Source organism: Megascapheus bottae, chromosome 5 (assembly GCF_031878675.1).
Source record: "Megascapheus bottae isolate mThoBot1 chromosome 5, mThoBot2.hap1, whole genome shotgun sequence".
NCBI classification, from domain to species: Eukaryota; Metazoa; Chordata; class Mammalia; order Rodentia; family Geomyidae; genus Megascapheus; species Megascapheus bottae.
The window spans coordinates 31,180,022-31,195,144 of NC_143513.1; the positions used below are offsets into that span (position 1 = coordinate 31,180,022).

Sequence of the window (15,123 nt, forward strand, 5' to 3'; positions counted from 1 at the left end):
AGTGTTCTCACATGGATTAAGTCATCTAACAATATTTTACTGAATGCAACTCCACCATTAAGTGACACAAGTTGATACTTGCATTTTTTAATAATCACCTTGTTCCTTTATGAAGTACAAAAAAAATAATATTATGTACCCTTATAAACCCCAGCTCAGGGAACATTAAAGACATATAAAACCCAAGACAAATAGTAGTTAGTATTTGTAATATACTTTGGAAATTTACTTGTCAGTTTCGACATGAACCAATCATGGAATGTGAGAATGAAAACAATCAATAGTAACAATGCAAATGCATCTCAAGTGTTAGAGCATCTTCCCAGAAAGTTCAACAGAAGTCTTGGGACTCAAATGTCAGTACCATAATAAAAATCAATAAAACCTTCACTTAGATTGATAGAGTTTAGTTCACCGGTAGCTCTTTACATAGCTCTGAATGCTAGATTTTTAAAGTCAACAGTGATAAACTAGGGAAGAACATTAAAAGAATAACTAAGACTGTGGTGGTTTCAAAAGATTGAATATGGCATAGCTTGCCTGGGAGATAGAAAAAAGAGAAATGGAGGAAAAATATTACAGATAAGCAATCATATTAAGCTCATGTTTGAAGAAGCAGAAAAAGATCAAAGTTCAATGAGTTAGTTGTCTGCACAAATATAAAAATTTTATATCTACCTAAACCATCAAAATTAAATTAACTCTTTTTCTAAGTTCCCAGAAATCAGAATTAATAAAAACAAAAGGCTTTGTGTTCATCAACTAGACATAACTGTTGACTGTATTGTTTTAAGAAAGGCAAATGAGAATAAAGTAGTCCTACCATCTGCAATCCTTGGTACTAGCTGAACTGGTCCTATAGAGTCACAGGGTAAGAGAGTAATTGAAGGCAACATGCCCCACTTACATACCAACATGTAAATGTTCCATTTTTTTTGTACTGGTTTTTATTAATGGCTATGGGGTCCAAAGTGAAGAGAAATCTTGTACTTCAAAGCTAATAAGTAAATGTTCAAAAATATTAAACTGAAGTAATTAAGCTTTTCATATTTTTAATATTCTGTGATTAATTTCGACTTCTCATCTTTAAGTCAGAAAAAGTAATGCCATTATCTGAGTAAGGGATTACTGAAAATAAGATTAATGTCTGATTTGACTAACCTCCTTTTCTTCAATAATGGATCCTTTAGCATGAATTAAGTAGATACTTACGTTATTCTCCATTTTATCTGTGTTAGCATGTTTTGCATTCTATCTGAGGGAAATTTTGTTATCTTCTCTGGAAGAATTTAATGTTTACACCAAATGTTCTTTATTTAAAAACTAAATAGGCCAGGAACAGGTGGCTCACTTCTAAAATAAAAGCTACTCAGGAGGCTGAGATCTGAGGACTGCTGGGAGGAAAAGTCACCCTGAGACTCTTATCTCCAATTATCCAGTCAAAAACAGATAGGGTGCTGTGGCTCAAAGTGGTAGAGCGCTAGCTTTGAGCAAAGGAGCTCAGGGACAGTTCCCAGGCAGAGTTCAAACTTCATGACCAATATGTGTGTGTGTGTGTGTGTGTGTGTGTGTGTGTGTGTGTGTGTGTGTGTCTGTGTGTGTGTGTCTGTGTTTGTGTATGTGTGTGTATTATCTTATGAAATCATGCATGTGTAATTCATACTTCTACAAATAAAAACATTAGAAAAAGTCATTGACATAAAACTAAAATTTAAATATAGTATACTATAATTATAAAAATCTCTCTAAAAACACTAAAAATTAGAAAATAATGGATGAAAGTTCCAGATTCCTCAATCTTTATAATACAGAATTTCAAAAGTTAACAATTTCATAATTCATATGTATACCATCTTAGTGATTTCAGTCTCCTGAGTAGCTGGGATTACAGGCATGAGCCATTGCACTGGCTCAGCGTTTTTTTTTTTTTTTAATTACATTTTAGGAATATGTGTAAATCTGAAGATAGAGACTTTTGGGTGAAACAGGCCAAATAAGTAGACATTGTAGAATCAGTTTTGTTTCTCAAAATGGAGCTTGGTGGCTATCTAAATCACCTTAATCTGTATGACCAAACTTATTACAAAAGAAAGCTTTGTAAAGATAAAACAAACAAATACCTTTTAGCCGATGACTTAGAATCTGTTCCAAAACAGCTGCAAAATTGTTAAATTCAGGAGACGAATCATCAATTGTTTCAAAGCAAGACCGATCAATCAAAGTTTTCACCGAAAACCTATGAGGAAAAAAAGATTGATTTCTTTTCAGAAAGTGAATTCATCCACTTAAGTATATAAAATGTGGAGAAACCATTTTGGGGAAATTACAGAAAATGTATAAGATTAAATCGTATTCACTCAAAATTCACTTTGTAAATAGAAAATTTTACAGAAAAAAACTGTGTGCTTATTACTTATACCCTTATTATCTACTGAGGATTAAGTCATTTTGTCCCAGATTCATATTTTGATATCTAAACCCAATACAATAGTACTAAAAGTAAAGCCCTTGGGTGCGGAGGGGCAATAAAGACTGTTCTATTAATATTCTTGTAGAGGAAGTTCAGGGAGCTTGTTTGCCTCTTCTACCATATAAGGATACACAGAAGATGCAAATATGAGGTGCAGCCTCTCACCAGACAGAGTTGCAAGCATCCTAATGGTATTTCCTCCAAAACTGTAAGCAATAAATTTGTTGTTTATAAATTACCCAGACTATTAAGATAGTTTATAATAGTTGCATGAAAAGACTAAAATACTATTAGCCAAACTAAGACATAAGTAGTTCTCTATTCTTACAGCTGCTAAAACCATAATCAAAATATGACCAAAATTATACTGTAAATACTCAAAAGGTATAATATTAGAGATAAGTCCCAATTCACTGATTATTTTTTGACCTTCTGATAATAAGAATAGTTCACAAATATAACCACTTTTGTTTCATTTTCAGGAGTCAATAAATTACAGTTTTTAATACTTTCTCATAAATAGGAAATGTGTTAGATGGTTAGATGGTTTTGCCCAACTGTAGATGAATTTAAGTGCTCTGAGCATGTTCAAACCGTGCTTTGGTCTTTCTTAGCACTTAGAAACATTTTCTTTAACAGCACATAAGTGCTGTTTTCAATGAATAACACAGAAATGCTTAAATGATGATTTCAGAGCAAACTAAGATTTTTAGTATGCATAGAGTTCTATAATCTCCATCAAAAATCATGATACAAAACAGTTCAGTCTCCTTGAACAACCTCTCAGACTATCTTTTTATGATCATATCAAAGGATAATACATGAATGCCTAAGAGAATGTGAAATGGAAAGGGGGTAATGACCAGAGTGAAAGTTACAAAGGAAATAGGAAAATAAAAGCTGTTTCATGCATTTAAAACTTGACAATTTTAAAGTATATTTTGGGATAAGAGATAAATATTAGTAATATTTCCAATATACTTCTATTACTTTTAATATAATAATAGTACTAATACCATTTGGAATGAATGGTTCTAATGAACAAAACACACATTTTTCATTGGACTCTAAAAAATCTAAACATAACTTCCAAAAGAATAAAAATTGAATATATGTATATATACACACATGACTAACAAGTCTGCACATTGAAAACTGCAATAGTAGAATATATGAAATTATAAAAAAATACTAATATAAAAGAACACAAGGAAAAATAAACTATAAACTCAAATAAATTAAATTAATAACATTAAATACAAAGAGAAAAATAAGACTGTAGGCTATATAAAACACAAAATTCAGTTGTATCCTGCTAAAGAGGCTGGTATATAATTCATGAACACTTGATTAGCTTACTTAAGGACCAGGGTATGATCCCCAGAACTTCAAAAGGAAAAAAAATGCTCTCTACCCTATGTAGATATCCAGAAAGAATAAAAGTAAAACAATACAACTAATAACTAAGAGAAAACTGTTGTAACAGTAGCTGACTAAACAGACTTTAAGGAACTAGCATTATTAGAGATCAAAAGGAACATTTCAGGATGATAAAGGAAAAGAACACAATTCTAAGTATAGTGATACATACAGAAATAAAATAGAACAAAAATAACTCAAGGAAGTATATTTAATACATCTTTCTCCATGCTAAATAGACTAAGAATATGAAAAAGAACATTACACACTAGACACTTCATTGGCATATATAGGACATGCAACCAACAATGACAGAACATACATTATTCTCCAAAGCATGGGAAATTTCACTGAAATTAACTTCTTGTCACATTATGAAACAAGCATCAACAGAATTTCAAGCTTGAAATCTTTCAGAATATGTTTTTTATACTTTGAAGTAAAGATAAAAATCAATGAAAGATAACTAGAAAACAATTGTCTGACAGTTAAAAGTGTACATTTTTTCAATAACCTATGAATACACAAAGAATATTAACATAACCCAAAACCCGACTCTTTGGGGAAAAGTTAATATAATTTATAAATCCCAGAAAGAAAAAAAAATGAGAAGGACCCATGCTACCAGTTTAAGGACATAAAAATGCAAAATCACTTCAGATCTTTTAAACAATACCAAAATACTAAAAGCACAGTATGGTGGCGCACATATGTAATCCAAGTAATTGAGAGCCTGAAGCAGAAAATTATGTGTTTAAAGTCAGCCTGGGATACATAGAAAAATCTAACAAAAAGAAGCCTTAGTAAATGAAATGCATATATTCCTTGGAAACCTTGTTACAATTGATATAAGAAAAAGATGAAATAAAAATCATCCAATGTACGTGTGTGTGCTGTACTGGGGCCTGAATCCAGGGCCTGAGCATTGTCCTTGGGCTTTCTCAAGGCTAGAGCTCTACCAATTGAGCCTCAGCACCACTTCCGGCTTTTGTCTATGTATGTGGTACCAAGGAATCGAACCCGGGTCTTTGTGCATACTAGGCAAGCACTTTAACCACTAGGCCAAACTCCTAGCCCAAGTCTATAAGCTTTTCTGACCAACACTAGTGCTTACCTACTTGAACCGCAGCTCCACTTCTGGCTTTTTGGTATTTTTACTGGAGATAACAGGCTCACAAAACTTTCCTTCCCAACGTGGCTTTGAACTGTGATCCTCAGATCTCAGTCTCGTGAAATAGCTAAGATTACAGATATGAACCACTGGACACCGACTCAACAACTTTTAAATAAATTAAGCATTTTAGTAATGTATTCTCTCAAAGACAAACTGGCTTCAATTGTTCCCTAGTGGATTCTTCCAAAAGCTTATAATAACCACATGCAACTTTTTTATAGAACAAAAAATATAATATTTCCCAACTTTCTTTATAAGGCAAGACAATGACAAAATAGAGAATATACAGTTATAGACCAATTGATTTCATGATAAATTAACTCATTGAATAAAAAGAAATGTCAGAAAAGAAAATATATCACAACCATTTTTAATTCTAGAGGGGATTTGACATGCAAAAAGCAAATAATGAGGGAAACCATTCAGCCTATGTTTCTTTATGTCTGGCTTACTTTACTTAATATGATTTTTTCCAAGTCTTTCCGTTTCCTTATGAATGGGGTGATGTTATCAATGTCATTCTTTCTTATGGCTACACAGAATTCCATTGTGTATAAGTACCACATCTTCTTGATCCAGTCATCTACTCAGGGGCATCTGGATCATATAGGATGAGACTAAATGAAAGGATCTCTAGAATATGGAAACAAGCTTGTGTGATTGTTGTTCTTAATGTACTATGTTATTTCTCTTTTCTTTTTTTGCCCTTGTGTTAGTCTCAAATTTTTACTGTATCTGACTTTGTTACCTTGTATATTATATATATGTATATATATACACACACACGTTTATTTGTTAATTTGAAATAGGAAAAGGAAGGGGGGAAACAAGATGATTGGGAAGGGGTGGGAGGAGGAAAATGGGAACAAAAACATGAGAAGTAATGTGTGAGAAGTAATGCACCTACTACCTGGTGAATGTAACTGTAACACCTCTGTATATTATCCCAACAATAAATTTTTTAAGCCAAATAATATGCCACTGCATGAAAACAAAAAGGAAAGAGAAACCATGTTCATCCCGATACACAGAAAAACATTTTATAATAATTTGTATCCACTTATAAAATTTCTCAGCAATCTGGAAATTTAAATGAACTGAGTATAAAACTTGTGGCAAACACCTAAGATTTTGAATGTTTTTGCCACACTATCTTAATAATCTTAGCCAACACAGTAATAAGATAAGAAAGGAAATGCTCAAAGATTGAAACATGAAGTCGTAAATAAACAGATGATTTTTACTAGATTAAAAAAATCACTGGGAGGGAAAGTGGGAGAAAACAGGGAGGGGGGAACACAGTTTCAAAAGAAATGTACTCATGACCTTACTTATGGAGCTGTAACCCCTCTGTACATCACCTTTACACTTACAAAATAATCAATCAATCAGTCAGTCACATCAACCAACCCCAAGTGGGTCAAGTACGTAATTCCTTTATTCAGGAAGCTAAGATTTCAGACCATCCCAGTCAAGAAAGTCAGAGTGACTCCATAACCAATTAACAGCTAAAATACAGAACTAGTGGCATAGCATCAGCTATGAGCAAGAGCACGGAGCTCTGAGTTCCAGCCTTGATGCTGGCTCACAGGTGTGCACATATGCACACGCATACGCACACCTGTTCTGTCACAAATGACATGTAAGCTAGTAAAAGTCCAGTTTTTTTTGTTATTTTTTTATTGTAATTAATAAAAGGGTTACATGATATTTGCCAGATAGAAGGTGCATTAATTCACACATATTAATACCCTTTCACATGTCTTGGTCCCCATTACCCTCCCCTCCACCCTCCCACCCCCCGTCTTGATTTTCCCCCTTCCCTATCCAATTTCGAATAACTAAATACAAATAAATCCAATATATCAGATAACAAAGTGAGATACTGTAACAATATGAGATAACCAAGGGACAGCAAAAGAGATGAGAGATAACCTAGTACATTAAGGACAACAATCATTCATTATATGGCTTTTGTTTCAATATCCTGGAGGTCTTTTCAATTAGCTTCATACTATATGGCCTTATGTATCAAGGTTAAAAGTCCAGTTTTATGTCCATATACTAACAAAATTACATTAAAAACACATCAAAAACAAGTTTAACAAGAACTGTATAACATCTACATCTTCAAAATTACAGTATATTTGTTGAAAGTTTAAAATACTTCAATATACAAAAGCATATACTGGTTCATCAATTGTATGTATGCCTTAATTCATAAAGTTGACAATTTCATAACAATTGATTTATAAAGCCTGTGAATGCTTAGTAAAAAAAAATCCCATAAGTTGTTTCAATGGAAATTGACAAGTAGATCCTAAAATTTACTTTTCAAAAGGACAAGAATGGCCAAGATAATCTCGAAAAATAGGGCAAGGAAACATATTATCAAACATCAAGACTTAAAAAGTGATAGCTATTAAGTTCACTACCTCAAAGACAAGAAGACTAATGGACTAGGAGAAGAGTCCAGAAACAGACCCCAAGATTCTATCAGTTGATATGAAATAAATGTGACACTTGAGAGTAGTTGGGAAAATATAAGTAAGCTCTTCAGTAAATGGCCCTAGGTCAATTGATTTTCCTTAAGGAAAATAATCTTGATCCCTACATTAAACACCATAAATAAAAATAAATTAGAGATGGACTGTTGATATAAAAATAAGAAACAAACAGGAAACAATTTTCACTGCTCTGGAATAAACAGATTGAACAATATGTTTATTCTATGTCTACTTTTCTGCATATGTAAGCCAATATTTATATTAAAACTGTAGAACATGGTAGAGCTAAGGTTAACAATGCATTACAATGATGTTCTACATCACTTCTAGCAATTGGCCACAGATTTAACACTAAAATTTCTAATAGCTACACAAGAAAAAAGTAAAGTATCAGTGATATATTGATATATCCAGTAGATGTAAATAAATTAACTCTTAATATATTCTGTGGTTACTTTTTATAATTACTCTAATTTATACTAATCAAATGTTACCAGTGCACAACTGGACAAAACCCACCAAGGACAGAAGAGTATAGAATAGCATAATCTGCATACTAGCCCCAAAATATAGTTGGTAAATCTTCAAGAGTGAATAGAAGACTAGATGATCTTTAGTGCTCAAGTATACTTTCATTATTTATCAAGCAACAGTGACATCCAAACAAATACCCCTTAGAAAATACCTCAGAGATAACTCTTTTCTGCTGCCACTTGTTCTGAACCCAGATTAGCTGGGAAGAATTTTTTTTAACCATCAACATTAATTTCTTCTTTTTGTAACAAATTCAGAGAGTGTACCATATAAGCAGAATAGTATATTTTAATTTGGTAAGTGAAAGGTAAGGCAGATTTCTTTATGGAATTAAGAATAAATTGGTTAAAATCAGAAGGACGCTACAAGTTTTCAATGATTGATACATTCATTCATTCACTCATTGCCAGTCCTGGGGCTTGAACTCAAGGCCTAAGCACTGTCCTTGGGTTTTCCTCAAGGCTAGAGCTCTGCCACTTGAGCCACGGCACCACTTCTGGCTTTTTCTATGTATGTGGTACCAAGAAATCGAACCTGGGCATGCTAGGCAGGCACTCTAATACCTGGCCAAACTCCCAGACCTGGCTAGAAGTTTTTGATGCCAAACTTTTATATGTATATTTTAACCCTGAATAAATGACAATGTCATTTTATAATGTTGAAATGTCTCTATCATACCAGTAGGTGGTAAAAGTATCTCTATTTTGAACATCTACTGGGTAGGCAGTAAGAATCCTTAAGGATAATACTGAACTTCAAAACAATATAACCAATGTTGTTCAAAGCCTTAATCAAAGTTCTACTGCATATAATGACTAAAACAACTTTAGTCCAAAGTATAGTAATTGTAACAGTCAAGGGACCAACAGTCTCATAAAGGCATACTCAAATCAAGCAGCAACAAAACTGAGTCACTGAATTTAGGATTATTTAAAGGAATATCCTATCAACAGTAAGGTTCATATCTCCCTCACCAAATTTTCTGATTATTCAACAACAATTTTAAGACTGCTAAAAGTTCACTCACTTAACATGGACCTCTAGGATTTTCTCTTTCTCTCTCTCTTATTTTAAATATATATAATCTTAGTTATTGTGAGTTTTCCTAGCTCACAACAAGATAAATCAAATAAAATAATACACTCAAGATGGAAAGTGCAAAAAGAAAAGAGCTGTTAGAAATGGATGGAGTCAGAAGAAATAACAGCTAACTTGATAGGAAGAAAAAAAAAAGAATGCAAAGACAAAGACCTTCAATTCAAGCTCATTGTCTTATGGGGCCATTTAGCAAAAACCTCTCTATACCTCCACTATCCATGGGTTGTCACTGCATAACACATAATCACAGAAAGGGTGCTATATAATTGATAAATATTTCTACATACTCCTTCGTCCTTTTTCCTTTTTGTTTCCTTTCTTTACTCTTCGTTTTTGTTTGTTTTTTAAACCCGTTTTTGGGTTTATATTCAGGGCCTAGTCACCCCACCTTAACTTTTGTGCCCAAAACTTGTACTCTACTACTTAAGCCACATCTCCACTTCCAGCTCATTGGTGATTAAGTAGAGATAAAAGTTTCGTAGACTTTCCTGGCTTAAAATGATATAAAAATGACTGCTCGTTAAACCTAAAAAATAATGAATACTTTAATTTTTCAAATGTCTAAATGATATAGAATGTCAAAGAAAATACAAGTTAATACCTAGAGCCAAAGTCCGTTTGTGAATATTTTGGAGCTGTATGAAATTAGAGCTCTTAAATGAATTATTGTCTTTCCTATACTGCTGAAATAAATATAAATAACTTTTGTCTATAATACATAAATGTTCACTGGGAAAGAGATTAAATAATTTCATATTCACAATCATAATGAACTGAAATTCAATTCAATTCCAATCTTGATTACCTAACCAAACAGCCCACTTCCAAAATTCAAAAGAATAGCAATTTTGTACTTGTATAATACTTCATTAAAACATAAAATAATATGTGCTTATACAAATATAGCTTTAAACCAAAACTGAGACTATGCCTAAAGTGTTTGACAAAGAAATATATATTACAAAAAATTACTATGTAAGTGTACATAGAGACACTAGAATGATATGTTTTTGTTTGTATTGGCTTTATAATCTTCAGTTTTCCCCAGGGAATTAGTAGAGAATAACAAGATGAAAGACACAGTTTGAAATGTTTTGTTTACAAATGCATATGCCCCATTTAGTTGCTATAGACATGTATACTCTGTTACCTTGTTCATATTTGGAAAAACTTAAAACCAAATATAAACACATTTTCATAAGTACCATTATTACTAGAGTGATCGCTAAAAGTTACCAAAGATCTAGCCTATTATTTTCCTGATAGCAGAACTGGAACTGTAGGTGAAGCAGAGCTTGCTAAGAGAACACCACCGAATGGCAATGACAACTTAGAATCCAGTTATACTTCCTTTAGGCCAATTTCCTCTAATTTATATAATCAACCATCTCTGATTTGATATAGGAAAGTAAAAACCAAACTCATGAAGTGATATGGGAGAAAAAATTCAGTTTGGTAACTATGAAAAATAATCAGCCTAAATTAATAAATAATACTTGTTCCTTTTTGCTGAATTTGCAGATTACTTAAAGACACAAGTGACCTACAACTTCCCCCACCAACTGCAAAAAAGGCATTCAATAGTAAGTCTGAAACAAACCCTACTATTAGACATAATAATTGATATGATGTACCATCAACTTATTTAGATGTAGAGGATAGCCTCAATAATATTGCACATATAAATAATTATAAAGATTGAAATGTCAACTAAGATATTGACATAGGCCATACATAAACTACTACTGAAAGCGGAAATTTTATTATTTCACAGTAAAGATATTATGCAAAAATAACTAAAGACAACCCAGATAATTGCCCATACAAATCAGAGCCAGACATATCAATAATGTTTCTTCAACATAATTTAGAATTTAGTTTGCATATGACTGAAATACAAAACTGTCTTTTCTTTAACCACCTCCAATGACAGTTCAAATAAGCAGTATATTATCTAAAACTAGCCAAGTCAAAAACAGAGATGCAAAAGGAATAGTTAGATAGAGAAGAGTGAAGGAAAGATTAGGCAGTAAGTAGATGAGACCACAACCCTTGCTATGGAGCTTTTATGAAATTTATTAACAATGCGGGAGCGGTGGCTCATGCCTGTAATCCTAGCTACTCGGGAGGTGAGATCTGAGGATCCCGGTTCAAATCCAGCCCGGGAACTATAGTCCATGAGACTCATCTCCAGCTAACCCCTAGAAAACCGGAAGTGGCATTGTGGCTCAAGGGTAGGGCGGTAGCCTTGAGCTGAAGAGCTCAAGGACAGTGCCCAAGCCCAGAGCTCAAATCTATAACCCACAAAAAAAAAAAAGGAAAAGAAAACAACAACAAAAAATAGTCCTTAGCCAGACACAATGGCTCAGGCCTGTAATCCTAGCTACCCAGGAGGCTGAGATATGAGGATTGCGGTTCAAAGCCCAGAGTTCAAGCCCCACGACCACCACCACCAACAACAAAAAAGAAATTCATTACCTTGAGAAGCAAGGTATACGCTGGAGACTGCTTTAGTATTATTCACATTATTTGTTAAAGTCTATTATTCATCCTGATTTATTTTCTCACCTAACTTTAAAAAACATCTCTCTCAATTTAAAATAATGTAATAAAGCCCATCTCCCCTAAAGGTTGCGTCCTATACAACCCATACAATAAATTAAACAGACTCCATTATTTTAACCATTTACAACTGAAAATGTCATAAATGTCAGTGAGGCAAGTTTTACTGCCAGATAGGGGTACAATGCTAATAACTCAACTTTTTAAAAGTTGCTCAATTTAAAATATATAACCTCCACCGGAAGTATCTACTTTATATGCAACCTGTGCACTGGTGGCTCACACCTCTGAAGCCGAGTTCAAGCCCCAGTGCCAATACAGACACACACAACAACAACAACAAAAAGGATTTCAACACTATCAGATTCTTAGAGGATTGTTGCTCCCTTATGGTTACCAGATTTAATAAATCATGTAGTTTTTTTTTTTTTAAGAAACTTAATGGTCCAGGGACGTCCCTAAGAATCAAATGCCTAGAATTTTATTTAAAAAAAACACACACTAATATATAAGACTTAAAGAAAACATATTAGCATATTAAAAATCCGTTTCTCTGGCAGTTAGGCTTATGGACTGTGAGAATTCCTCTTCTTTCTGATCCTTGTCAGAAAAGGAAAACCAGTTTGTTTGTTTATTTGTTTTTTAAACTAGAAAGCACTGGAGAAGGGCGGCCCTTTTAATAAATGAATGGCACCGAGACTAGATCCTGTGGCAGGGTCCACTCCTCCGCTGGCGCACAAACGCACCAGCAGTGCTATGGTCTTACACATACAATGGCTGGCGTGTAGTAGCTAGCACCCAGCATCCATTGATGAAAGGGGGTGAAGACGTCTGCCAGCACCCCAGAAGAACACAATCCGCTTGGATTTGGGGGTCCCGGGATGAACAATCACGGTGAGCCGCTTCATCGGAGGCTGGCTGACAGCTCCGTGTGCACTGAATGAAAGAGCTCTTCCTCTTGGCCCTCCTCTTCAACTCCAACAACTACACCTCACCTCCAGAACCAGCCTTCCCAGGCTCCGCCCCAAGTGCTCCCGGGCGTCCTCCCGCAGCACTGGATCCTGGGCGAAGAGCGCGGCCTCGCCGGGCGCCGGCCCCTCTCCCGGGGCGCCGGCCGCCGCTAGGGTTCCGCACGCCCCTGGGCGCCCGGGGAGCCGCGCCGGCGCGAGCCGCTCTCCCCTCCCCACCACGCGTGGGCCGCCGTACCTGCACACCGTGATCAGGTTCCTCCGCTCCACCGCCGCGTTGCGGGCGCTCAGGCTCTTCTTGCCGCCACCACCGCCGCCGCCGCCGCCGCCACCGCGGCCCCCGCCCAGGGCCCCCAGGCCCCGGGAGGCCATGGCGAACTCACCCCCGCGCCCCCTTTGTCTGCAAGATCCCACACGCTCCCCGCTCCGCTTTTCTTAGGCCCCGCCTGACTGCAAGGAGTGCGGGGAGGGACGCCGGGGAAGCAGCGAGGGAGCGGGCAGGGCGTGGAAGCCTGCAGGGCATTCGCACCCGGGGACTTGAAGGCTCGCGCTCCGCACCCGGGCTCCACGCGCGCGTGCGCGTACACACACACACACACACACACACACACACACACACACACACACGTGTGCGCGCGCAGCGCTCAAGCACGCATCACCTCCACCCTTCCGCGAGCCCCTCAACTGCCCGGGTTCCCTGGGCCGCTGGCACGCACGTGCCCGTGCGCGCTCCCGTCGAGCTTCCCTACCTGCCCTCCCCACCCCCGCACAATAAAGGGGCTGCACTGAACCTCCCTACTTTCTCCGCGGGGGGTCACCGAGGTGAGGTTCAGACGCTGGCGCACGCAGCCACGCCCTCCAGGGGACCTATCAGAGCCACGCTGCACCAGCCGGAGCCAATCATAGCACGCGGGGGGCGGGGCCAGACTGCAGACTTGGAGACCACGTACCCAAGCCCCGCCCTGGCGCGTGGGTAGCTGTCAAGCTGCTGAGCTTGGGCTTGCGCTGGCTGGCACCTCGCGTGCTGCCGCCAGTCCACACGCAGTGGAGTGGAGATGCTCTTTGCGCGGCATTGTGGGAAGCAGGGCCTCAGTGCCTGGAAAACAATTTACCTATCCTGATCAGGATGCTTAATGGCTAACCTTGTGGCCTCCAGAGCTTTATTGGAGAGAATACCACAATGCTCCCATCCCATCCAGGGCCTGCCTCCCACCAGGGGAGAAGATTCCTTTAGCACTATCGCCCTCCTCAGGCTGAAAAAACCAGAACTTATTGCTGGGGACTGTGTCTTCTCATGGCATCCTGGGGTGTGACCTCGAAATTGGGGTGGTGAGGTGGTGAGGCTTGGTGCTGGAGTCTGTTCGGCATCGGCTTGAGATGTTGGCTTAGAGGTCTTCAAGCCCACCCTATGACCCACGTGTGGAAAAATACCCAGTATGCAGAGCTTCTCCACCATCTCTCCGTTTTCACCCAAGTTCTCTGGCAATCCTGTAGCATCCCTGACCACCTCCCCTTAAACCGCTATGCTTTATCTCTATCTGAAAGAGAACTAGCGAGGGAGGGAGGGAGGAAGGAGAAAGAGAATGAAGAGGAAGGAGGAAGGGAGGGAGGGAGGAAGGGAAAGAGAGAAGAAGGGAGGGAGGAGGAAGGGAAGAAACAAGGGAGGGAGGGAAGGAGAAAGGGAGGGAATGGTAAAGATAAAAAATTCCCAACCCCCCATGATGTTACAGGGAAATCCTTAATGGCTGCTGTCCCAAGAAGATGTAGACCCTTTCAACAAATATCCGTACATTTTATTTGAGGCCATATTTGACATTAGTTTACTGAGCTTTCATAGTTTTAGGGGCTCCAAAATGCACAACTTCCACATCTGATTTTGAAGTTTCTGTCAAGGTTAGAGTTAAAGATAGATCTTTCTGTGCTTATATATTGTACATATTAATACAGATTCATCGCTTCTAGTTATTAAGTTTAATCATGGTGGAATAAGACCACAAAAATATATATGTATAAATCTGTCACTACAATAACTACATCCACACCTTATTATGATATAATAATTTAGCCACTCAAAAACTTTATTTTCACATTAATGAAAATGCTTTCAAATTGCAGGCATATAAAGTTATCATTATACTTATTCTCAAATATATCTTGTTTGCTGTATTATTTCATAGATGTTATAAGAAATATTTCCCTCCTAGGAGCTATACTATAGCTTGATTGTAGCCCAACAAGGGTGAATTCAAAAGTAGTCATCAGGAAATTGCAAGGCTATGCAAGTTGTCTCAGCAAAACATTTACACTGGCAGTAACAATCACTTCTCAAATTGACATTGCTGTTACGTTTTAACTACAGATTTAAAACTACATAGGAAAAAGAGTAAAAAG

The 15,123-nt window shown here is 37.0% G+C and overlaps 1 protein-coding gene and 1 long non-coding RNA gene across 6 annotated transcripts in view; one reads left to right on the forward strand and one right to left on the reverse strand.

Moving 5' to 3' along the window:
* Positions 1-13,548, reverse strand: part of Rundc3b (RUN domain containing 3B) — a 111,744-nt gene extending 98,196 nt beyond the window's left edge. The window contains exons 1-2 of one of the 4 annotated variants that reach the window (XM_090332863.1): positions 12,971-13,548; positions 2,121-2,236 (exon numbers count right to left, since the gene is read on the reverse strand). In XM_090332863.1, coding sequence (XP_090188989.1) covers positions 2,121-2,236; positions 12,971-13,104 — 250 coding nt within the window. In that variant the 5' untranslated portion in view covers positions 13,105-13,548. The remainder of the gene's footprint in view (positions 1-2,120; positions 2,237-12,970) is intronic. The other 3 variants (XM_090332862.1, XM_090332861.1, XM_090332864.1) reach the window with 3 other exon arrangements.
* LOC150063184 (uncharacterized) overlaps positions 1-15,123 on the forward strand; it is a 79,721-nt gene that overhangs the window by 29,092 nt on the left and 35,506 nt on the right. The gene's annotated exons all lie outside the window — the stretch shown is intronic.